This window comes from Dreissena polymorpha, chromosome 3, assembly GCF_020536995.1.
Source record: "Dreissena polymorpha isolate Duluth1 chromosome 3, UMN_Dpol_1.0, whole genome shotgun sequence".
NCBI lineage: Eukaryota > Metazoa > Mollusca > Bivalvia > Myida > Dreissenidae > Dreissena > Dreissena polymorpha.
The window spans coordinates 151,726,746-151,754,349 of record NC_068357.1 but is presented as its reverse complement, the minus strand read 5'-3'; the positions used below and the strand labels follow the sequence as shown (position 1 = coordinate 151,754,349).

The 27,604-nt window shown below is 35.2% G+C and overlaps 1 protein-coding gene across 1 annotated transcript in view; it reads right to left on the bottom strand.

Moving 5' to 3' along the window:
- Positions 1–27,354, bottom strand: part of LOC127872691 (replication factor C subunit 1-like) — a 45,320-nt gene extending 17,966 nt beyond the window's left edge. Inside the window, 5 exon segments of the mRNA XM_052416022.1 lie at positions 1,002–1,243; positions 2,736–2,810; positions 4,923–5,049; positions 5,464–5,883; positions 27,234–27,354. Coding sequence (XP_052271982.1) covers positions 1,002–1,243; positions 2,736–2,810; positions 4,923–5,049; positions 5,464–5,883; positions 27,234–27,242 — 873 coding nt within the window. The 5' untranslated portion in view covers positions 27,243–27,354.
- Between the last annotated feature and the right edge of the window lie 250 nt (positions 27,355–27,604).

Here is a 27,604-nt window from a genome sequence, read left to right as displayed (position 1 = left end):
ATCTGGGACAACACTTTACGCACATGCATTATGCCCAGTTTTCTCAGCTCAGAACACGACTCACATAAGAGCCTTACTCTGAGAAAACGGGGCTTAATGCATGTGGGTAAAGTATTGTCCCAGATTAGACCGCAAAGGCTAATCAAGGACCACACTTTCCGTCTAAACTGGATTTTGGCAAAGAACATACTTCCTTAAAACAAAAAATACCATTAAGGCAAGATTTTGTTTGCATGTGCTTTCAGTCATGTTTTACAGATGTAAGGGTCACATGAAGAACAGGTACAAGTTTAGCCATGAATAGAGGTAGGCTATTTAATTTATGCTTGCCGAGGTTTACAAGGAAATCTCAAATTAAATTTAATTTAACCACCTGTTTTCTGTTTTTCTATTTTTAGTTCGTGTGACCTTGACCTTGATCAAACCAGCCCAAAGAGAAATACCAAAATAGGTCTTCATGTAAACTACATACACACAACACTTAAAAACAATATCTCCTTCCAAACTGAAGTTATACAGGGGAAAATGTATTTTGTTTATAAGTCACAGTGACTTTGACCCAACACGCCCCAAACACAATCCCCATCAAAGTCCCCAGGCACGCTTCTTTTTTCCAAAATTTATTCATGATTGATCAATTAAAGCTTAAATGCAAGCCGGTATGCCTGTGAGACCACCATGCAGTAAAACATAGCCCCAATCTAACGGCCAAGATTTTCATTTAAAAACCTCATTAAATATAGGGACAATCAAACTCCAGCATTATAGCTGCATGAGTTTAAAGCATTGATCTGACAAGGCTTTGGAAAGTTAGACACAATATCCAAATTGATTATATGCATTACACACTGCTTTTTATTGCTAGCTGGAGTGCTGTTATAGTAAAAGAAACTTTAAATAAAGGCTAGTAACCAATTAAGCAAAATGATTGCAAAACATACAACATATTTTTTCATTTCATCAAATCAAATGTTAAAAAAAGTAAATATTTTTAGTAGTACCTTCTTAGCTGGCATCACTTTTCTCTCCACCCGATGAATGCTAGTGTCTCCAAAGAAAGCTGAAGCAGAGACGGTGGGTTTAACTTCTTCTGGTTTCTTTGCAGTCCCAAGATTCTTGGCAGGCTCTGGTTTCAATGCTTTTGATGAGCCAGTGTCTTTACTGGGGCTCTTACTGGCCAAGAACTTGTCCATAAATGTTGTCTTTGGTTTTGGCTCTGGAATTTCTTCCTCTGTGTAACCATCTATACAAGTACAAAGCAGTTTGTTTTTTCATTTCTGATTGAGCTCAAATGGGCAGCGTCCATTGGTAAAAGGGATGTGAATTCCACTCGACCACTCTACATGGTGAGGGACAATGCTATAGGATAGCTTGATCATGTCTTATGCTTATGCTAGTCTGACCCGGTAACGGCATTTTTCATGTGTTAAATTATAAAACTAGAGCTTTGTCACAGACGTGACGTATACCCCCACGTGCCCCATTGACACAGGCTATTTTGCATGCTGTCTTCACAAAACAAGAGAATCTAATTTATGGCCATTTTTAAGAAGTATTATGCCATTATCATTTATAGCAATTTTGACCTTTGAACTCTTGAATTCTTCCACATGACACGCCGTGCAATGACTGTGAACAAAATTAATGTACAGAGTCATTTTAAAATCTCACAATGAATGACATAGTTATGGTCAAGACAAGATCATTTATTGCCATTTTTGACCTTTGTACTAAAAGTGTGACCTTTGCCTTGGAGATATCGATGCAATTCTTTCGCGTGACACACCGTCCAATGATGGTGAACAAATGTGCCAAATGATTTTAAAATCTCACAATGAATGACATAGTTATGGCCTGGACAAGCTAATTTATGATCTTTGAACTCAAAGTGTGACCTTGACCTTGGAGATATCGACGTATTTTTTTTTGCGCAACACACCGTCAAATGATGGTGAACAAATTTTCCAAATGATTTAAAAATCTCACCATAAATGACAAAGTTATGGCCCGGACAAGCATTTGACCTTTAAACTCCAAGTGTGACCTTGACATTGGAGATATCAACGTACTTTTTTCACACGACACACCGTCCCATGATGGTGAACAAATGTACCAAGTCATTTTAAAATCTAATGATAAATGACATAGTTATGGTCCAGACAAACTTTCGGTTTAAAACACACTAAGTGACCCTGTGACCTAGTTTTTGACCTGACATGACCCATATTCAAACTTGACCTAGACATCATCTAGATACAACTTGTGACCAAGTTTGGTGTAGATCGGATGAAATTTCGGGACAGACCAACAGACAAAGTGACTCCTATATAGCCCCCATTACCAGTAATGGAGGTATAATTACAGCTTTTTTCTCATCTTTGTCAAGCGGCCATGGCCCCCTCATTTTTTGAAAAAAAAGGTCAGGAACTGTTCAAAATTGTGATTTTTTTAGCCAATTGCAGCATATGTACTTTGAAAATGCAAAGAGATGAAATTGTTTGAAAATAATTATTGATTGTTTACAATCACAAATGTGCCATCATGCATTTCATGTCCATCAAAAAGTAAAAAGAATCATTCAAAAAGACACTCTCAGCAATATCGTGTGCAGAAATTTTGTTTCTCTAAGTAACTGTACAATATTAAGGAAAATTTACAGATAATAATTTTATTTTTATATGAAAATCATAAATTGATGTACTTCTAATTTCCTTACCATTTTCCAACAAACCTACCTGAACCTCCGACGTGGACAATCTTCCTGGATTTCCTTGCCTTCTTCTCCTTTGGGATCGGATCTTCATCCTCGTCTGAAGGAGAAATACCCTTCTATTAATACATTGATCTTATTGAAATCACTTGGTTCACTTCAAAGATGCTCTACATACATGGAATTTCATTGAAACATCAAGCTGTCACAAAACACTGGTTATTCAAACTATTTATTAAATAGTATAAGATTTCTAAGCTGCTAATATTCAAATAATAACAAGAGAAAATCAAGTATTCCCAACCCCACCCTAAGACATCTTGATTTGAAAATTATAAGGGAATGTCAACACTAAATAGCACAAACTTTTGTATGATTTTATGAATATTCTAATTATTGTGCAGAAATCAATTTCATGATAATCATTGATAACATAATACATAAATGCCATCTCGTTCCGTCAACCTTATGCGATTTTTGTTATATGTACTCAGAAACGAATATTCACGTATTCTGGGATTGTCACTTCATCCAAACATTTTGGATGGATATCAAAAACTTTATTGACAAGAAATTGAAAAGGTTAGAAAACATTGAACTAAATTTTGCAAAAATATCATTCTGTAATTTTACCATAGCCGACTCCAAAAATGCACACGTTATAAACTCCATAATATTATTGGCTAAATATTTTATCTTTAAATGCAAACAGGAAAAAGCAACACCGCAAATAGATGCTTTTGTATCTTTTTTTAATAATCGAATTAAACTCGAGGAGTTAATAGCGACAACACAAAATAAATTACATATATTTTATACTCACTGGACATTTGTAACATAGGTACACCTACCCAAAAGCAACATACACTTTTCTTTTTCTTATTTTTGGTTTTTGTGTTTCTATCCATATATTTATGTAACTTTGTGATTCTATTCCATGTTGGTGAACCTTAAAACATATTTATTCACACCAACCATAGTCTTCACTGATGCTTTGTATCATAATTATATCGAGAAAAATGTGAAACAAATATATTAAAAACTATGTATTTCATACATTATATGTTCTGCAATTATGTAATAAATATATTACGATGGAAATAAAAAATGGAATAACAAAAAAGATAATCATTGATTAAAGCCCATGTGACCAGGTCTCACAATTTATTTTGCCATTTAAGGCATTTACAACAATATTGAAAATTCAGCTAAAAACAACTAAATTAAGAAGTCCAAAGGACTTCTTACTAAGATAAGTTAGTGTCCAACACTGGTGTTCCCCTAACACTACACATTAAAGTCTGTGCCACTTGGACAGGGAACCAAAATAAATAATTTTGGATTGTTTTGTTTTTGTGTTCAAGCAGAATGTAGAGTGGCATATTGTTCGGATCAGCAAAAATTTAGACATTCTGATCTTGCGAAATGAATAAGAAATTCAACAAATTATTTATAATTCACAGATGATTTTGTAGGAGTTCCATCAACTTCCTTGACACAAAAACAAGGAGTCCGAGTCTCGTTTGAAGGAGCCTCTGACTCCTGTAAGTGTCGAAGGCAGTTAATGTATACTTTGAATTCAGAGTTAAAATTGTGAACATAACAATTTTGACCAGTGCTCAACATGCGAAACCCATTTACGCACATAACTTTAAACCTTCAATATTTTACAAACAAATATGGTCATTCAAAGACTACAATTTTATTTGCTGAAAATAGATAGGCATACATGTATATCAATTTAAACCGTTGCAAGTTAAAGCATTCTCTAGATATGACAAAGAAACACATGGGTGTCAATTGGCCAAAATCTAAAATCCTGAAATTAAGCCTAGCATGTGGGGGGCCAGTGCCAAAAAAGGGTTAATTATTATATATTTAATTATGTTAACTGTGTTAACAATATGTCAAATTAAATAATTTATGTTAAAAATGACATTTTGTGACAAAAATCTTTAAATACCACAACAAAAATCCTCTAATTTATATCAACATCAAAAGCAGTTTTTGAGGGCCAAAATCCTGAAATCAGGAATAATCCTGAACTTTGACACCCCTGAAACATATGTCTATGGACAAACAAACCAGCCGACCGACAGAAACAAGCCAAGCAACATACCATAGCTTCTTTGACAGGAGAGGGGGGGGGGAGGGGAGAAAACAATGTGTGAAAAATTCTTATATATTTTTTTAAATATAACCTGCAGTGTACCTGAATCAAACAGTTTAGGTTTCTTCTTTCCTTTTTTCTTCAGCTGTGATTTCTTAACTATGACCTCATCATCGTCCTCATCATCTTGGTTGTTTTCAACATTGATCACTTCTTCATCACTGGATATCTGATTAGAGAAGTCCATATAAAATCAGTATATAAGAATTAAGATACATCAGATCACAAAGCTAATTTTTTAATACAACCAAGGCGCAGACTTTACATTTTCAAGAATGTCTTGATCGTTAAAGTATTGTGGCCCACCATATTGTCGATACATCTTGGCAAGCATTACAAAAATGTTTTCAAGTCAATATACAGCAATATTGCTTACTGTAAATCCACTATAATCAGGCCACAAAGCACTTTTATCAGGCAATACAGCACTATAATAAGGCAACACAGCACTATAACAAGGCTACCCTTTAGATAACCCTCTTTTCACAATAAGAATTTGATAAGACCCATCTGGTCTTCAAAAGGTGAAAAATTCCCGAAAACATTTTTTTTTTCAATAATATTTATTAACTTAACAACATACCTCCAATTTACGTTTCTTTGCTTTACTTTTTTTTGTAACTGCTTCACCATCAATTTCATCCTTTTCTGATGTACTTGAATCCAGCTGCTTTTTTGTGCCCTTTTCACTCTTTTTGCTTTTCTTGTCATTATCTTTGTGTTTTTCTTTCTCCTTGTTGTGCATATTATCTTTAGTTTGATCTTTTTCTAAAGATTTTCTCTTTTCTTGTTTAATCTTGTCTTTTGAATCCTGCTTTTTCTTACTTTGTTTTCGATTCCCGTTTTCATCTTGAAAATCATCAACATCCATTGCCTCTGTAAGGTCCACGTATTTTTGTTCAGGTCTATCTTTGCCATTTTTAATTTTTGTCAGCTCTGGTTTACTTTTTTCTGAAGGTTTATCGTTTTTGACAGGCGTTTTGCCGAAAAACTTTCGGATGTCCTGAAATTAAAAGATTGAAAACTGTATGTCCTGATGTTTATAGACCTTTAAAGGTAATAGATCTCTGTGCATGTGGTAAAAATAATATCTATGCAAGTGAAAACGAAATATTCCTTGTCAGTTTTCACAAACCGCACTAAAAAGTGCAGGTTTTCCACAAAAGTATGTTTCAATAGTTACCGACCAAATAAAACATTGCAAGATTGAACAAGAGATGTGTTTGTCAGAAACACAATGCCCCCTTTTGCGCCGCTTTGAAATAAAATTTCGATATATCATTTGGCAGGTTTAGAAATTATATCCCTTTTAAAGCTTATTACTTCCCTTGGATTGTATTTTTTGACTTTTGACCTTGAAGGATGACCTTGACCTTTACCACTCAAAATGTGCAGCTCCATGGGATACACATGCATGCCAAATATCAAGTTGCTATCTTCAATATTGCAAAAGTTATGGCCAATGTAAAAAAAAAGTTTTCGGACAGACTGACTATATGTTCAGAAGTTCGGCTGTAACTAGACCAACTTTTTCAGAAAACGTGCTGGTCAGGAAATTTTGCAAACACTGTCTTTGCAGCAAAAATTAAAGGAACAAGAGATGTGTTTGTCAGAAGCACAATGCCCCCTATTGCGCCGCTTTGAAACCATATACATGTATTTGACCTTTGACCTTGAAGGATGACCTTGACCTTTCACCACACAAAATGTGCAGCTCTATGAGATACACATCAGTTATACTTTTTCATTTTTAAACAATATGTTTTTAAAGTGCACATGTTCTGAAACAATGGGCTTTTTCCAAAAACAATTAGCTTTTTTGGTTTTCAAATTTTTAATAAAAAAACTTGAAAAATCAACGCATTTTTAATGATTCATAAACATTTTTATTTCTAAAAGTAACTGTTATAACTAAAAACACAAAACATTAACACTGAGTTTCGAGTTTGTTATATTATCATCCGAGAGCATCAGCGAGGCAAGTACATCTACTATTTTGAAAAAGTTGTTGCCTAAATGGCAAATAACTTATAGTTGGTTAAAATACGAAAGTGAAGGTGACTTGATGTACTTGCCTCGCTGACACTCTTGGATGATGCTACATGCTTAATACTTTCGGCAACTCCAAATGTAGCCTTCAAAAGTAATTGATCTTGACAGGGTTTTTTTGGTGGCATTTTGACAGTTCAGAAAGCGAAAGCAGATGCCAACGTTTGGATGGTTCTACGTTGTCTTATTCAATTTTATAGTTCACGCACAAAGCAGAGAACCAGTATGAAACGCAGATACGAATGACGTAGTACACATATAGCCTGTGTTACAGTAAAAATCACCTTTTGCATTCCGATAAAATGTGGAAAAATTCGGGCTGTGTTATGTATTGACAAGTATCTTTCCGATTTTGTCTTTCTTGAGAATCAATGCGCTTTTTTAGACGCAGACATTTTTGTCACATGCGCTTTTGGTAATTGTAATGCGCAAATAACGCAAAACGCACATGAAAAATTATCACTGCACATGCATGCCAAATATCAAGTTGCCATCTTCAATAATGCAAAAGTAATTGCAAAAGTTCAAAACTTTAACCAAGGTTAAAGTTTTGGGACACACACAATGAATGAATGACAGACAGACAGGCCAAAAACAATATGCCCCTGATCTTTCGATCAAGGGGCATAAAAAGGATTGACAAAGAGTATATTTGACGATTACTAAGTCAGGGTTTTTTTACCTTATATAACAGACGCCGAATATCGGCGTCTTCCCCCATTGAACAAGACTGGTTTTTTCCCCTTTCCTGACCAGAAAATTCCCCCTAAAAAATTATTATTATTATTTTTTTTTAATAGAAAGATGTGTCTCATGATTATAATATCTCAATTCTATTTCAATTTAATCTTGTCAAACGTCCCATTCCCCACAACCCCCAAAAACCCTGACATCTGAGTCGTTAAGCGCATGCTATGTAACGTAATGGATAAGGGGAAGTCACTCTAAATGTCATTAGTGTTTGTTAACGTTTTTTTTTATGATTTTGACTGAAAACTTCAGTATTTTAATTGGGAAAAATGTCATCTAGATTTGATTGGGAATGGGGCGTTTTATTTTGCTTTTGGAATGTCTCCATTTTCCGGAGGCACAGACAGTGTTGAAAACCCCCTGAAATCAGGGTAGATAAGTTATAGACATTGATTAAAACAGTTTTTATTTTTTCCCCAAATATGTCTCTTTCGTACTCTATTTTCCCCTTTCACCCAGCGTCCAGCGTCTTCCCCTTTTTAAAAAAAAACCCCTGTAAGTATGATAAAAATGTATCTCACACGTGGTCATGGGACAAACATTTTCATGTGTTTCAGAGCCATTGGTGAACATCTACTTTTCTATAACCCCTAGTAATAAACAAATGATCAAACACCCAAAACAATAAATCTTTACAAAAAATTGTACGATAGATCGAACATGCACACACACACACACAATAATGTTATACATTTCATTATATCAAAATAGGTGCTAAAAACGTCATTGGTAAGTATTATGATACAAAGACAGCCATTTTTTTTGCCAAATTGGAAAAAGTACCAATACCCACAGGTGGTTAGCGTGGGGCTATGATATTAATTAGTGAAAACATCCTTTTAAATGATAAACTATCATATTATGAAAAAAAATCAACTTTTCTGAAAAAAATAAATTCACTATCAAATATATATATAACAAGGTATCCAATTCGAAATCATCCGAAAACGGGGTGCATCGTTTTGAACAGTCATTACTTCATCAATTTTGCAGCGATTTTCATGATCTTGGTCTTATTCAGCGCAGAAATAAATTTCCTTTTTGGAATTGTATATGTCTTGCATTATTTTTACAAATACTGGGTCAACTTTTAAGAAAAAACACGATACACAACTCGCATGACCTAGTTAACATCGATCAGACCGTATTCATGACTGAAATCTTCACGGAGTAAAGGGCATTTTCCCTGTAAAGTTCACGAACCTCAATACCATTATTCAACAAGAGCACCGCCTTGCGGGTGCAGAAGACTCATCTATTTTTCTTTTTAAAGGTGAAGGGGCCTATCTCAATTTCAATCACAAAGGAGGGAGGGGTGGAGTGGAGGGGGGTGTATAGTGTGGGGGTGTGGTCATTTATTACATTATCTTCCAAAAATGCCAAAAAAATGCTAAACAAAATTTTTATTACTTTTTTTTTTTGGGGGGGGGGTGGGATTCTTGGGTGGGATGGTTGGATGGTATTTCAAAAATAGAATAATACATAAAAAAAAATTATATTTGTGTTTTTTAACCATGTTTCAACACAATTTTTTTGTGTGTTTTTAACCATGTTTCAAAAAAAAAAATTGTTTGGGAAGGGGGGGTTGGGGGGGGTATAGTGTAAGGGTGTGGTGGTCATTTATTAGATGATCTTTAAAAAAAAAAATGGGGGGGGGGGGGGATTCAGGTGGGGGGGGGCGTGGGGGATGGTTTGGGTGGAGTCTATTGTGGCATGTCAGGTAAGAGTTGTTTTGTCAAAGTATCAATTAAATCTAATCATAAATAAAGAAGTAATGGCAATTTTAGTAAGGTCAAGGTCATTCAAATGTCAAGGTAAAATTCAACTTGCCAGGTACAGTACCCTCATGATAGCATGAAAGTATTTGAAGTTTAAAAGCAATAGCCTTGATACTTTAGAAGTAAAGTGGACCAAAACACAAAACTTAACCAAATTTTCAAATTACTAATTAAAAAAAGGGCCATAATTCCATAAAAATGCCAGTCAGAGTTACATAACTTTACCTGCACAGTCCCCTTATGATAGTTAGTAAGTGTTGCAAGTATGAAAGCAATAGCTTTGATACATTGTACTTTAGGAATAAAGTGGACCTAAACACAAAAGTTAACCAAATTTTCAATTTTCTAAGTATAAAAAGGGCACATAATTCTGTCAAAATGCCAGTCAGAGTTACATAACTTTGCCTGCACAGTCCCTTTATGATAGTTAGTAAGTGTTGCAAGTATGAAAGCAATAGCTTTGATACTTAAGGAATAAAATTGACCTAAACACAAAACTTAACCCAAATTTTCAATTTTCTAAGTATAAAAAGGGCACATAATTCTGTCAAAATGCACGCCAGAGTTATCTTACTTTGCCTGCCCAGTCCCCTCATGATAGTAAGTAAGTGTATCAAGTTTGAATGCAATGGCATTGATACTTTATGAGAAAAGTGGACCTAAAGGCTAAACGCAAAACTTAACCTGACGCCGAGGTCGCCGACGCAGACGTGAAGGTGATGACAATAGCTCATAATTTTTTTTCAAAAAATAGATGAGCTAATAAAACGTATGAAAAAACATTCTTACCGTGCTTGCCGTTGCATTATGCATCAAAACTAACTGTCCAGCGCATTTTGAAACCTTTGTTTACATACATTTCAACTAAGTGACATTTTAAACACACAAGTGATTTCATTGGTCCAATGCGAAGGTGTGTCTTTACAACTGGAAATTTCATTCATAACTAGCGCTTTGTCATAGACGTGACATATACCCCCACATGCTGCATTGACACAGACTATTTTGCAAGCTGTCTTCACAAAACAAGAGAATCTAAATGGTGATTTTTAAGAATTATTATGCCATTGTTATTTATGGCCATTTTGACCTTTGAACTCTTAAATTCTTTCGCATGACACGCTGTCCAATGACTGTGAACAAAATTAACGTACAGAGTCATTTTAAAATCTCACAATGAATGACATAGTTATGGCCCAGACAAGCTCATTTATGGCCTTTTTTCACTTTTGAACTCCAAGTGCGACCTTGACCTTGAAGATATTGACGTAATTCTTTTGCATGACACATTGTCCAATGATTGTGAACAAATTAATGTACCAAGTAATTATAAAATCTCACAATGAATGACATAGTTATGGCCCGGACAAGATCATTTACGGCCATTTTTGACCTTTGAACTCACAGTGTGACTTTGACCTTGGAGATATCGACGTAATTGTCTCGTGCGACACACCATCCAATAATGGTAAACAAATGTGCCAAATGATTTTAAAACTCACAATGAATGACATAGTTATGGCCCGGACAAGCTCATTTATGGCCATTTTTGACCTTTGAACTCAAAGTTTGACCTTGACCTTGGAGATATCAACGTAATTCTTTCGCGCGACACACCGGCCAATGATGCTGAACAAATGTGCCTAATGATTTTAAAATCTCACAATGAACAACATAGTTATGGCCCGAACAAGCTCATTTATGGCCATTTTTGACCTTTGAACTTAAAAGTGTGACCTTGACCTTGGAGATATCAACGTAATTCTTTCGCGCGACACACTGTCTAATATTGGTGAGCAAATGAGCCAAATGATTTTAAAATCTCACAATGAATGACATAGTAATTGCCCGGACAAGCTCATTTATGGCCATTTTTGATCTTTGAACTCAAAGTGTGACCTTGACGATATCGACGTAACTCTTTCGCGTGACATATTGTCCAATGATGGTGAACAAATTTTCCAAATGATTTTAAAATCTCACAATAAATGATAAAGTTATGGCCCGGACATGAGCATTTCACCTTTCTTTGAACTCAAAGTGTGACCTTGACCTTGGAGATATTGACAAAATTCTTTCGCACGACACACCGTCCAATGATGGTGAACAAATTTGCCAAATGATTTTTAAATCTCACAATAAATGATAAAGTTATGGCGCGGACATGCATTTGACCTTTGAACTCCAAGGCTGACTTTGACCTTTGAGATGTTGACGTACTTTGTTCACACGACACGCTGTCCCATGATGGTGAACAAATGAACTAAGTATTTTAAAATCTAACGATAAATGACATAGTTATGGTCCGGACAAACTTTCGGTTTAAAACACACTAAGTGACCCTGTGACTTAGTTTTTGACAAGGCATGACTGATATTTAAACTTGACCTATACATCATCTAGATACAACTTGTGACCAAGTTTGGTGAAGATCGGATGAAATTTCGAGACAGACAGACCGACCGACAAAGTGACTCCTATATAGCCCCCATTACCAATGGTAATGGGGGTGTAAATACGGTCTGATCGATATTAACCGAGTCAAGCGAATTGTGTATCGCGTTATTTCTTAAAATTTGACCCAGCATGTGTAGAAATATAACAAGATATATACATTTCCAGAAAGGAAATTCATTTCTGCGTTGAATAAGACCGGGTTCATGAAAATCGCTGCAAAATTGAGGAATAAATGGATTTTCAAAACGATGCACCCCGTTTTCGGATGATTTCTAGTTGGATACCTTGCTATATATATATTTGATAGTGAATTTTTTTTTCCAGAAAAGTTGATTTTTCTTTATGATATGATAATTTATCATTCAAAATGATGTTTTCACTAGTTAATATCATAGCCACACGCTAACTACCTGTGCCATTACCAGCCCAATTGGTATCATTAAATATGCGCAAAAAAACCCCTTAAAATTGGTAAAATTCGCGTCATGAATTCTTCATTTTGGGAAATTGGTGTATTTGATTGTTTGCTCCCAAATACTTTAAAATTGATAACTACCAATAAGTGTTGTCAAGCTGTCAATAATATATTCATTTAGGTTCAAGCCATAGAGCTGCATAGGGAAACTAAATGTTATTTAAAAAAATTTTTTTTGTTCAACCTTCAATTGGGATTTTTTTTTACAGCAATTGGGAAATTTGTAGTTTTTTCCTAATTGGGAAAGTGCCGTTTTCCGGTGCTTAATAAAGAAGGAAGAAAATCGCTGAAATTGTATTAATTGATAGCTAAATAATGGTATAAATGATATTTTTCATGGATTAATTGTAAAAACAATTTTTGTGAATATTCTACAAACATGTTCAATGTCTTAAACAGTTCATATTTTTCACTGAAATATAATTTTTATTGAACAATAAAACTCCATAGTCTACTTAAAAGCATGTAATCATGGTAATGTCTGTTGTTATTATAACTTTTTTGGTTATCTAAACAGAATGGGAACACAGTCATCATGCCAAATACAAGCTTGACAGTCCAGAGACCAGTCAAATGTTATTCTAGCTAGGAGATATTGCACATTTATATAATCAGGGAGAATTTTGTCATCTGTTTCTATAACATAGTGATCAGGATTCATGCTGTTGATCACATGGGTAACCAATGGAGAAAAATCCCCAAAATGGTGGGCTGGCAGTTTTTCAAATTCAAGATTTTTCAAAAGATGATGTTTTATTTTGATACCTTTAACATTGTGGACTAAATCAGTAATATTAAGACACAAATTCATGACAGTCAATAACTGGAGCAGATTAACAAAGCAGAGCGAAAATGGCTATGTGCAAACAGCAGAAAACCAGAACAGCCTGCGAGTAACTCATCAAACTTACTGTCCGGGGATTTTTACCTCCAAAGATTGTTCATCATATTTCTGGACATAAACAAGATGCGTTTGTGAAACACAATGTCCCCCTATATGATGTTTGACCTTGAAGGATGACCTTGACCTTGACCCTTCACAACTCAAAATGTGCAGCTCCATGAGATACACATGCATTTCAAATATAAAATTGCTAGCTTCAATATTGCAGAAGTGACATTACATGAGCAATTTTGACCCATATATTGGACCTTGAAGGATGACCTTGACCTTTCACCACTCAAAATGTGCAGCTCCATGAGATACACATGCATGCCAAATATCAAGTTGCTATCTTAAATATTGCAAAAGTACTCATAAAATAAGCGTTTTGGGCCACATATATTTGACCTCTGACCTTGAAGGATGACCTTGACCTTTCACCACTCAAATTGTGCAGCTCCATGAGATACACATGCATGCCAAATATCAAGTTGCTATCTTCAATATTTCAAAAGCATTCATAAAATAAGCGATTTGGGCCACATATAATTGACCTCTGACCTTGAAGGATGACCTTGACCTTTCACCACTCAAAATGTGCAGCTCCATGAGATACACATGCATGCCAAATATCAAGTTGCTATCTTCAATATTGCAAAAGTATGCATAAAATGAGCGATTTTGGCCACATATATTTGACCTCTGACCTTGAAGGATGATCATGACCTTGACCATTCACCACTCAAAATGTGCAGCTCCATGAGATACACATGCATGCCAAATATCAAGTTGCTATATTCAATATAGCAAAAGTTATTGCAAAATATTAAAGTTGGTGCAAACCAACCAACCAACAGACCAACCAACCAACAGACCAACAGACAGGGCAAAAACAATATGTCCCCCACTACTATAGTGGGGGACATAAAAAAGAACATTTTTGTCAACATTCTTAACAACAATCGCAGTAGTACTCTTACAGGGCTTTTTTCTGCTGTGAGAATGGCAGTTTTTCACAATTTTTGAAATTTTGCAACTCAAATTTTCACAATTCCAAGAAGTTCGCGACTCAATTTTTCACAATTCCAAGAAGTTCGCGACTCAAATTTCCACAATTTTAGAAAGTTTGTGACTCATTTTTTCACAATTTTTAACAATTCACAACTATTTTTTTCACAAAATGGTGGGCCAAGGTCGCTTCACAAAAACATGAAAAAAGCCCTGACTTCTGAATCGATTGATTCAAAGAACAATTTAAACTGTTAACAGTGCGTCTCGATTTTTTTCCATTATTATATTTTCTAAAGATCATCTTATAGAGCTGGAGTTGGAGATAATTGACATGTTTAGACTTATTAAAATATTTTTTTGGAACCTTCATTTGGGAATTATAAGGACCCATTAGGGAAAAATATATACTTTGGGAATGAACCCCCTACCGGACCCAAATTTGAATGAAAACAAGAGATGTGTTCGTCAGAAACACAATGCCCCCTATTGCGCCGCTTTGATTTTTTTTTTGACCTTTGACCTTGAACTTCCACCACTCAAAATGTGCAGCTTCATGAGAACTCCTGTTGAAAAAAACATTTTTTTTTTTAACCTTTGACCTTGAAGGATGACCTTGACCTTAAACTTCCACCACTCAAAATGTGCAGCTTCATGAGAACGTCGCTTTGTTGTTTTTTTTTACCTTTGACCTTGAAGAATGACCTTGACCTTGAACTTCCACCACTCAAAATGTGCAGCTTCATGAGATACACATGTATGCCAAATATCAAGTTGCTATCTTCAATAGTGAAAAAGTAATGGCCAATGTTAAAGTTTTTGGATGGACAGACGCCATATATTTGACATTTTGACCTTGAAGGATGACCTTGACCTTCACCTTTCACCACTCAAAATGTTCAGCTCCATGAGATACACATGCATGCCAAATATCAAGTTGCTATAATAGTGAAAAAGTTATGGCCAATGTTAAAGTTTTTGGACGGACGGACAGACGCCATATATTAGACATTTGACCCTGAAGGATGACCTTGACCTTCACCTTTCACCACTCAAAATGTGCAGCTCCGTGAGACGCACATGCATGCCAAATATCAAGTTGCTATCTTCAATATTGAAAAAGTTATGGTTTAAAGTTTTCGGACAGACGGACAGACTGACATACACATATACTGACTGACTGACAGTTCAACTGCTATATGCCACCCTACCGGGGGCATAAAAAACCATTGTTCTGTGATAAATAAACACAAAAAAATCATTAATATATCCATTATGCACAAATTTAAATAATTTAATAACATGATATGGTCATTGGTGTACTTGCAGGATAATGATATTAATCCAAGTTTCAAATGCATTAACAATTCATGGAAATGTGTAAGTATTTGCAATAGACGACACTGAGTATTGAAAATGTGAAAATATGCAAAAATCAGGCATCGACTATCTGTTGAATCTTCCCTAAGATTATGATCCCCAGTCTAATCGCCAAAGGATTGCTGAGACTGAGAGTTGAAATGCGCTGTCTATTAGTGCTGCAACAATATACCGGTATATCGGTATATCTCGCAATACGCATATTGTATTGCGATACGATTTTCATCATACCGGTACGAAAATTTTACAAAAATTCATTCACATTTCGTCCAGAAAAGCCATCCGAAATAATGATAACAAGGTAAACAAAACAAAGCAGTGTAAATAAATTTTTTCGTAAAAATAGCATTCTGAAAAGTGTATTATCCGGAGTAGCGTTGTTACATCGGAGCATTCGTTTGATGCTTTTGAACAGATTATTGTTGAATTAATTGCGCACAGCTGTAAATGTTTCGTTCGATTCTGAATTGAGCATTATTAAATTTGTAATCCGAATTTCGGAAATATGCTTCCAAATTTTAATGCTTATGCGACAATAAAAAATTCTAGCGTCAAATAAAAAGTGCTTTATCCTTTGTCTCAATAAAAAGCGCGCAAAAATTATACAGACATGTAGAATGTGGCATGGAAAGTATGGGTGTATTTTGTGTTGTATAAAAACGGGAACATCATGTCGGGTGAATTACGCGAGTTCAGTGGAATAAAATGCCCTGGTTGGACGTTATTTCATCACATCTTTAAATAGTAACAAATGCCAAAATGTATTTGATACTTAAGAAAATTTGCGAATGTTTGTGTTTCTTGTTATTCTTGAGCACATTTATAGTAAATATTTACCAGAATTTGCTTTAAAACTGGTATATAATTTATAATTTTGGTACAAGTTAGCAATATATTGTGATATATTGCAATACGGGTTTTTGAACTGACAATATATTGCAATACGGTTTTTGGCGTATTATTGCAACACTACTGTCTATTGTCAAAAAGTGCACATTTTGAACACCACTCTAAGGACAAAGAAACACTGATACTGCAAACACTTATTAACGTTTACCTATCTAAAGCACAAACTCATTAAAATGTTACCATTAAAGCTAGTTCTGTCTACCATAACTTTAAATGTCGCTTTTTATGATTTTTGACTGGCGCGACTTTATAGTTATGGACCAACCCCATCAGTGCTTTCCTTTGACCCGAGCTCCCGGGTTTTGACGCTTGAAAATTACAGAAGACCCCTTTTTGACTCTTGAGAAAATTATGTCATGCGTCACATTTGACCCGGGGGAATATACCGACTTGCGTCAACGAGATCAAAAGTTGTTAAGACTAAGCGATAATTGGCTCAGGGCGGAGTATCTCATTTAGTAGACGCTAATCGTTAACGCCCGGTTCCAATCATCGAAGCACAAGTCCACCCAGTAGGCGGAGTGTGGTTAATTGAGAAATCTAGTATTGACCAATTAAAACACTGCTGGTTCGATGACGCGTGTATTAACTTTCCATTATTTATCATAGCGTTTGTTATCAGCTGTTTGAGGAAAAGACGTGTATTAAACCCATCTAGTTGTAATAATCCAACTCCCAGGTATTGACCCTCCGAGCTGTACGTATGTACTCATAAAAGCTCAGAGTATTTAAGAAGAACTATAAACCCCCCAAAACAGAATGGACTCATCCGCGTCAGTTTTAATAATATTCAATATAAAATAATAACATCCATATCCACAGTACACTGTAAAGCATATTTTGAGATATTTCAAGAGTATGTCAGAATGCATTTCCAAAGCTGAATGCACCCATCACTGTTTTACTTCATGTTTGCTCAATTCAAAGGCGCGCGAAAGTTATGCTGTCATATGTACTGTCTACAACGTCAAATTACACGCTTTGCATCAAAGTTGCTAAAAATAACTATAGAACTGATATAACTGACCTTGTGGCAAAGTGACAATTTTCGCATGTGCTAATTGATTACAAAATACATGTAGGCGTGTTTTTCGCACGTCTTCAATAAAGATGGCACATGAAATAATTAAAGGGTGTCGGAATTTTTAATGGGATTAAATACGGAGGCACCTGTATCGGTGAGTAGAAATAATTTCCTTTTATAGTTTACCGATTTATATAGGCTATTGTGTTAAGGTGCCACCCGTTTGTTTTTTTGTGATAGCCAGCGGAAATGGTTTTTTTTATAATATTTTGTATTTCATTCTTAATTTAATAGCCAAGCGAAACGGTCAAACAAAGTTATTGGATCCCAGAATCTGTTATTCCATCCCAGAATGTGCTGCGCAGGTTTCAGGACATGTGCAAGAGAAGAAAGTGATAGTTTGCTGGTTTTATGCTAGTTGTGTGTGTGTAGTCATAGTGTTGTTACCTTTTCTTTACTAGGGCACCCATTTGAGATCACTCTTTAAATGCATGAATGATTTATTTATTTGCTCAAATGATTGTTAGTTTGTAGGACATATGACATATTGTTTTGCTGTATACATTAAGTAAATGTTGTATTAGAATACATATCTTGTATGTAATCTTTGAGATGTTTTGTAGGACATATGACATATTGCTCTCTGAGATGTTGTGTAAGACATGATATGACATATTACTCTTTGAGATGTTGTTTAGAACATATGACATATTACTCTGCTGTATACATGAAGTAAATGTTGTATTAGAATACATGTTTTGTATTTATTAATCATTGAGATATTGTGTTTAAATGCATAGTGTTTTAGTGACAGTAAAATGTAAGAAATAAATGTTAACATACATGTATCTTTTAATTTGTTGCTTTTTATATAATATTATATCTCAGTAATTTGCTTAAATTGCCAAAAAGCATTGACTCTCCTGCGTTATTATTTGGACTCTTAAAAGTTTGATTTTGACTCTTGAAAATATGGTCCAAAGAGTTCTTGACTCTTCAGATTTGAGGTCTAAGGAAAGCCCTGCCCATTAAGGAAAGTCAACCAGAAATTCCCGAAAAGTTGACAGTTAACAAAGACCGGTCCAAAACAGTTTTTAAATGCAGTTATTGACCCAAATCAACCACTTTGATCCGAAAGATTGACATTTTTCACATTTAACTGGTATATTCTTTCCCAAAATACTATCTTAAACATTTAAAATTTATCTATTCTGCTCTTACATATCGAGAAAAACAGCGATGTGACAAACTTTCTTGAAATGCGAATCTCCCGAGATTTCACGGTCATATGACGTTATTTATATTTTTAGTAACATACCATGTGCCCAAGTGTTTTCAAATTCAGAATGACATTTCCCGGTATTTTAGATTATTCTGGCTTGTTTTGTAAACAAATTGTAGTGTAAATACAAACTCAACGTAAATATTATATAAAACTACCTGATTCACAATGAAATCAGTCTTATAATCCACCAGACGTAAGTTGTTAAAATCACAAATAATAGGTTTTAGAAAACGAAAGTAATGTTTACCATTTCAGCATAAAATGTCAAGGTCGATCTGAAAGTATCCAAATGAAAACTCATCACGTGACAAAGCGACAATGGCGTCAAAATTGTGAATTTCAGACTGATGAGAGTTATTTTCATCTATTGTAAGATGCATTCGAAACATTTGAACCTTAAAATAATCCTCGATGCAGTAATTTATATTCATTCACCAATATATCTAGAAATGTATCCAAGAAAATGAGCATTCTTTGATTTATAGCGTGACATAAATATGTTACGACTCTGGTTGACTTTCGATACGGGGTTGGCTTCAGCGTATAGCTATGTCAATACTATATTAACTGTACGCTGAAGTTTCTTTAGCTACATTAAAGCAAGAAATCATCAATATCATTTTCATGAGTTTGTGCTTTAGATAGGTAAACGTTATTAGTCCTCCCTAAGATTATGATCGCCTGTCTAATTGCCAAAGGGTTGCTGAGAGTTCAAATGCGCTAAGGGCCCTCATTTTGCCGTTTTTGGGGTCGAATTCGGCCTCATTCCCACCTTAAAATAATAAACTTTTCTTCTTCTTCTTTTCTTTTATAATAATGGCTATGTTCAATACTGATACATTATGGCCATGTGTGGGGGGTTAAAAAGAAATAGATTGATCGGTTTCCCGAGTTACTCAATCCACTCAGGAAAATCCTATCAACAGTGATAAAAAAGTTGCAAAACCTAACACCTTAAGCCCTTAAGACTTAAATATATACATATACAACTGTGCATGTGGTGAGAATATTAGTCGAGTTAAAAACAGGATAAAAGCAGAATCATGTGATCTAAGGAAGGAACACTGATGTAGACAGCACTGATTTATATCCAAGGATCGTATCAGCGCTCACTACATAAGATGGAAGTGTGTTCCATTGTAATTTGTACAACTGTTCTTGGAAAGAAAGAAAATTTGTAGTAATCAGCTGTACTTGCTGGTATTTGGTATGCCATGTGATGGTGATGGCGTGAGTGTCTAATGTATGGAGTGAGATAGTGAAGGGGATTGACATCAACATGATTATATACTATTTTATAGAACAAAATGAGTCTAGCTTGTTGTCTTCTTGATTGCAAGGTATTCCAATTCAAATCCCTGCTGTACCGTATTTTACCATGTATAGCGCGCTCCCATGTATAACGCGCATGCGATTTTTTAAAGCCAAAATGGAGAAAAAAATAAATTCAAGACCAAAAACCTGAAAATTGGGCCGAAAATGGCCACCATTCTTATATTGCGCAATCATTTAATCTAAGTTTTTCGGGCGCTTAATTTTTTGTTTTAAAGTAGGGAGCGTTTAAACGATCCGGAGCATGGGTTGCATAGCACTATATTTTCGACAATTTTTAAGATTATTCTCTCGAGAACACCGTATATGTCCTTATTGCCGCGCACTGCGTGTGTTTTTTCGAGACCCCTGCGCATTAGATTCGACCACTATTACCTATTCCTCACATTTGAACAGTGTAATATTTTCATTACCTGCCGCTCACAACATCGTATGACATAGTCTTCTGCAGACCCGCAACATGGCAATGTCCAATATTACGCAAATCGTCCGTGGATCCCATTTTGTTTCTCATCAACTTAAAATATTTCCCCATTAAGAGATGCTCCCCCATTAAATCCAGTTTGACCCGGTATTTTCGCGCCTTCACTGCGTCTAGTTGATTAGTATTTATAGTGAGACAAACAATACCCCCGAACGCTTAATTACATACAGTTGGCGTTATCGGCGTAAAGCCATTAGACAAATATCATTTGTTTGTCTCTATTGAAAGAAAATAAAACGAGTCTATATCTCTATTGTTGGTTTGTAACCTACGTAGTATACTCACACGGTAGCATATTATATGCAGAGATTGGAAAATCATTGATAATGTATTCGTCTTTTCAATGCTTAGGGTCGAGTAATTTCGGCAAATCGGAACTCAACTTTCGTAAAACACTTGCTCAATTAACCGTTAAACTCCACCTCCGTTCTTTGCAAAAGGTTTGAAGGCGGAGCTTTGCACGTGCTAGTATTTAATTGGACGATTGCCATTGAGGAACAAACACACGATTGGTTCGGCATGTTGATTGCTAGACAAAGAAAGCCAATTTTGTCGGCGAGAAACTTGTCGCTATATTGCTTCAGACAGGAAGCGGCTTTCCTTTGATGACGTCAAACTGTCAATTCACATAGAGTGCAAATTTACGGAATTGCTAACATTAAACTTTGGATTAAATTATCAAAATAAAGCAAAAGCGAAGTTGAGAAATATGAGAAATAATTAGCGTCAGTTCAAATAAGACGTTTTGCGTTGTAAATCAATGAGTTTTCATGACAACAAAAACTTAAACAAACAATACTGCGACGACGCGGGGATCGATTTACCTCGATTTTGTTTTATAAACAATCAATGAAGAAGTGTGAAAACACCAACAAACACATTTTTTTCATCTTTTAATTTTTGTCAAAACTGTTACTACCTCGTTCATTCCTACCCTTTCCCGCTATTTGTTGTTTTGACAACGGCCCCTTCAGTCTATAACATTATAGGGTGTAGTTTTCTGCAATAAAAAAATGGCGGCAATTGTGAAGATTTACGATTGTGAAATGGATTTTTTGCAATTTAGCAACCAGAAAAGCGTTGTGTCAATGTATTACGCGCACTGAATTTTTATTTTGAAATTTGAAGGTAAAAAACTGCGCGCTATGCATGGTAAAATACGGTAATTATTCGTTACAAATCTGGCAGCATGACGCTGCACATTTGAATTTTATCAATATCTTTCTGATGGTAAGGGTCTCACACACTAGAGCAATATTCCAAGGATGGTCTAACAATGCTGTTATATGCCGCTGCCTTAGTTTCCATTTTAGAAGAATGAATGTTTCGTTTTAAGAATCCTAAGCTCTGGCTTGCTTTACTACTAATTTTATTTACGTTAGGTGACCAGTTTAAAGTTGAGCTTACTTCAACGCCAAGATAAGTGGCTTGGTTTACAACAGACAGAGGTTGATTGTGAAGAGTGTAGGCTGTTTTTAATGGTTTACGGTTTCTCGTAACATGCATGATATGACATTTTTCTATGTTAAAAGACATCTTCAATTACAGCTCCCACAATGATAGACTATCTAGATCTCTCTGAAACTGAATAGTGTCAGCCAAAGTTTTTATGAATCTGTACATGACACAGTCATCCGCAAATAGACGCACGTTTGACTTCACAGACGAAGGTAGATCATTAATGTACAGCAGAAACAGAAGAGGCCCAAGAACTGATCCCTGGGGTACGCCAGAAATTACAGTGTCCGACAAATCCATTGCCCGGAGCCCGGGGGCTACCGAAATTTTTCATCGGGCTACTGAAATTTTTCAACTGACGCCCGCCGGGCTACTATAAATCTATAAGAGCGGTAGCCCGGTTTATTGACAGACATACGTAGAATAAACACGCTGACCATGTGCTTGTTCACTGTGTATTGCTTATAATCCGATAACAAAGTGCAATCAATTATCTAATCAGTCACCGATCACTTGTGGTAATGTCTTAAACAGTAACAGTGTATTTTAATCATCCAATCAGAATCAACATTGTCGTCTGCTAATAATATAATGAGAGCCGGTTGGATAGTTGGCGCACATGATGCAACATCATTTCGCAGTTTGGAATTCTTTGTTAACCACAACAATGAGTAATAGCGACAACGTTTTTGATGTCGTTAAATATCCAAGGACGCCAAACATTAAATAAATCAAAACAATAGCGGATTCTTCAAAACGGTAACGAAACCGAAAATGAATATTAATGACAACTTTGTGAACGCGGTTAACACCTGCTAATTAGTTTGCATTGTCAATTAATAATTGGATTAATCGACTGTTAATCAATAATCCCATATATGCCCGATTTATATTTTTAAAACCAAATTATGGGTGGGTAATATAGACGATAAGAGTCATAAACATAAACGTTTGAAATTTTCTAAAGTGTCAAATGAATTTCGGCATATGGTTCTATTTAAAGATATGATGAAATAAGCTCCCAATCAGGACCGTTGTATTGCAAAATGTGTAAATAACCTGCCACGGTTTGCACGCGTTGTGTACAGCTATTTTAGGTTACAAAAAAATTCTACATTTAAGAAATGAATTTCTTTGTCCTGATAAAAAGCGCGTGAAAATTAGTGTAGGTGTAGTTATTTGTAAATAAAAACTTCGTAGCAGGTACAACATTGAGATCATTTAATTTCCATTAAAAGTTTCGTTGTGAATTTCAACTTAAGTACCGGGGTATCTGGCGCATTATTTGGCATTGACATTTTCTCTTAATAAAATATCATGTAAACACGCTGTATCGTTACCGTTACGCTGTATCAGTTCCTTCGATATTGAAACAATTATTGTAAACTGACTGCACACAAGTGTCGTAACATACGGATGCAATACGTAAATTCGGACAGTACTTAAAAGTCCGACACAAGTAAATAAATGATTTAATACTCTTGATTTCTTGAAACTCGGTATTTGTTGTTTAAAAGAGCAATTGCATTGATTAACACCATACGAGTCAATCGTATTGATCATCTGAACGCTTTATTTACGTTTACGCCTTAACGTGCTGTCCGAATTTAAGTTCACATACATGTGCACATACATGTAATATCTACATGTAGTATATGATTTTCTTTGGTACATTTACATTTAAGTACAAAGTGCCTGTACTGTAACATTAATTTACGATATTGACTGTGTACATCAGACTTCTTGCTGTTTTATGTATATGTATGTATACATATTATGTATATGTAAATGAAGAAATAAAATAAAGATGAAAACATGCCTCTTATCATTTTGTAGGAAAATTTTATGGGCTACCAAATATTTTTATTGGTAGCCCAGTGGGCTACCTGAAAAATAAGAAATTTGTCGGACACTGAATTACATGGGCCATGGTGGAAGTTGCCCCATCTACAACAACCTGTTGACTACGGTTACCAAGAAAAGCTTTAATCCAAGAGTGTGTAGTGCCCGTGATGCCATAATGGGCTAGTTTCAGCAACAATTTACCGTGATGTACAACATCGAAGGCTTTGCTAAAATCCATGATGGCAACATCCATCTGGTCTCTCTGCATGGTAGAAGCTAAGTCATGGATAAAACCCACAAGTTGGGTTTCGCAAGACCGCCATGTTGGTTGTCCACCAGGATATTAAAGTTGTCAAGATGGTCTAAGATGTTACTAACAATGATATGCTCAAGCAATTTACAAGCAATACATGTTAATGAGACTGGTCTATAATTACTAGCTTGGTACTTTTCACCTTTTTAAAAAATAGGAGCTACAAAAGCCATGGACCAGTCAGAAGGGACAGAACCAGAAATAAGTGATTTGTTAAAAAGAATTGTAAAAATAGGTGCAATTTCATTTGCACATTCCCCTAACAGGGCTTTTTTTCCTGACTTTGTGAAGCGGCCCTGGCCCCTCACTTTGTGAAAAAATGAGTCGCGAACTTGTCAAAATTGTGAAAAATTGAGTCGCGAACTTTTCAAAATTGTGAAAAATTGAGTCGCGAACTTCTTAAAATTGTGAAAAAACGAGTCGCAAACTTCTTAAAATTGTGAAATTCAAAGTTCAATGCATTAGTATAGTAAGAGCATGTTAAACACTTGAATATTATCAATAATTCCTTAAATAATGCAATAAAGGCATATTTTCCTTCTATGAATACTGCATTTGATACAATAACAACACATATACATATATCCGATTTGCATAATATTCATGTACCAAATGCAACTAAAATACTTGGTCCCAAAACCTTACCACAGAAATAACATTTATAAACAAAGAACATTTCAAGGGCAGATAACTCAGACATGTTCTGGACTTTACAGCTTTAGAACTCTGTTCTTTTTACTCTTAAAAATGTCAATAATTCTCTCAATATCTGAAGAGGAAAATTCCTTCTATATGATTATTTTCATGTTCTGTGAGCCTGACCCTCTCCAGTGCAGGAGGATCTCCCTGGGAGGTTGTGATTTGATCTGAAACATGAGGTATTCATTGAACAACAGTACTTTTGTAAGAAATGTAAAGGAGTTATTTTATTTTTCACAAATTTTCACAAAGCATTAATAGACTACATACAAATTTTGAATCATTAATATGCGTCATGAATATGCATTTAAATTAAAAAATATATATGAAGGGACCACATTATTACCAAGATTTACAATCGTAAACAGATACGAATAAGTAGTCTCGGTCATCAATACTAGGGGACGTTTTGACTAGGGACCGTTTTGACTAACTTCCATCAATACATAAGCCGCGGCAGATGCTTTCACTTTTATCAAATAACTTTCCTTATAATGTGAATGTTTCAAGACTTACCCTTCTGTAGAAAGCTTTTGTTTCTTCACTGTTATCCTAATTTCAATAAATCGGGATAGTTTTGCGTTTTTTTTCTTTGTGTAGTAACGAGCGTTCCGCGTCGCCATTTTCTTTTATAGTGGCGTTGCTAGGCAGAGCTTTTAATATTAACGCCGGTTTTACCGGTTACACAACACTTTAAAATCGATTAAAACAAGCAAACATCGGTAATGCGAGTCGACAATTACTCGCGAATTCTGAATTAAAAATGAGGTTATGAAACCTATATTTCTGTTCCGAAATGGCCGTTTTTGACAGGTTTGAGCACAAAAAGTCCGTTTTTCACGATTTAAAACGGCCGTTTTTGTAAATATTCACGGCCATGTCAGGTTTGTGAATTGGCCGTGTCAAAATTGTGAAATGTCCGTCCACGGCCAATCGCAAAGAAGGAAAAAAAGCCCTGCCTAAGATTTTGGGTTTGATTTGGTCTGGCCCTGCGGCCTTGTAAGGATTCAGTTTGAGTAGGAGTTTCTTAACACCATTTACCGTAATATTAATTGATGGCATGTTTTTATACAGGCTATTACCAAGATCTGGATATGAGCTGTTTGTGTCATTAGTAAAAACAGAAAATTGTTAATTTAAGACTTCAGCTTTTTCCTTGGGGTTAGATTTTAAGACCCCATCATTCCTCAAGGGTGCTACACCACATGAGTCATTTTTTAAGCTTTTTATGAACCCCCAAAAACGTTTAGTTGTCCCATGTTTATGTTCTGTTTCATCACATATTATGTTGTTCATGTAGTCCCAGTAAGAGTTACGAATTTTCTTTTGTATGAATGATCTGATCTTCTTAATTTTTGGAAGTAAAGTGTAATTTTTAGTCTTTTTCATTTTGCTATAAGTCCGGTCAAAAATATAACTACATTAAAAATAAAAATAACTTTTTTCCCCTTTTTCAGCAAAAAAATTCCCCACCGCCAAAAAAAATTTGTTTTTTTTAGTTTTATAACTATGTTGCCAGCTGGTATCATGCTATTAACCTTTGATTATATGTATATTTTTATAAATTACATTAACATGTAGCAATTTTAAGTGTTGAATGGTTGGTGACAAGATCTTCTAAAATTCCCATTTTCGCCCAAAACAACGCGAAATTCCCCCCTCTAAGGGCCCCGATCCCTCAAAGTGTAGCAAGGGCCCTGGCGCTGACTATTGTCCAAAAGTAAATAAGTAATATTAGTATTATGTACATTTTTATTTTTAATGTAGCAAAAGTCCATAACAATTTTCGAATATTTACACTGTTCCAAATTTCGCCATAAAAAATGTAAACAAGAATAGCGTGTTCAAACATTGTAGTGTCTTTTCAGGGTTCATGGAAATTATAAGGTAGGTTTCCATTCAGGTAAATTTACTCTGTTTTTGAAGCTTTTTTATTGCTTCCCTTAATTGGTCTCTAAAGCCTGTGGGAACCCTTAAACGCTTTCATGGCAAACTTAGCGCAAAAAGGCGTTTTTTTAGAACAAAATTACTTTTGCATATTTTGTATTACAATGCAAATGTTCAGAACTAGTCAAATGAAAGTCGAAACACATCAATGTTTACACAGTGAGTGAAATGAAAATCGGACGTTCGTGTTCTTATTAACATATGAATGCTGGATTTTCCCGCATATTCCACTGTGATTTTTTAATAATTTAAAAGTTTTCAAAGTATAATTAGTTACCGTGGCCATGCCAAGAGTTCAAAAACGTTTACTTAAACAGGAGATTTATTTAATATGAGAATGTTTTTATGTTGACATTTTTCGCGCCATTACGCGTACTGCGCCTGCGTCAAGATCAAAGGCTACACTTCACCAACATCAACGGTAAATAGACTGGTTCCGAGCATAGCTTCCCTCTGATAAAATTGTCTTCATATAAGCTTTATAATTAAATTTTAACGATAGACAGCATAGCGTCTGCAAAATTCATAAAACGGCTGAAAATTTCGCAGAAGTCTTATTAAACTCAGCATTATTCACAAGTCCTATGGACGTGGGCGGGGAAGTGTAAACAAAGACACAATCTCCAAAGATAACCTTATGGTCATACT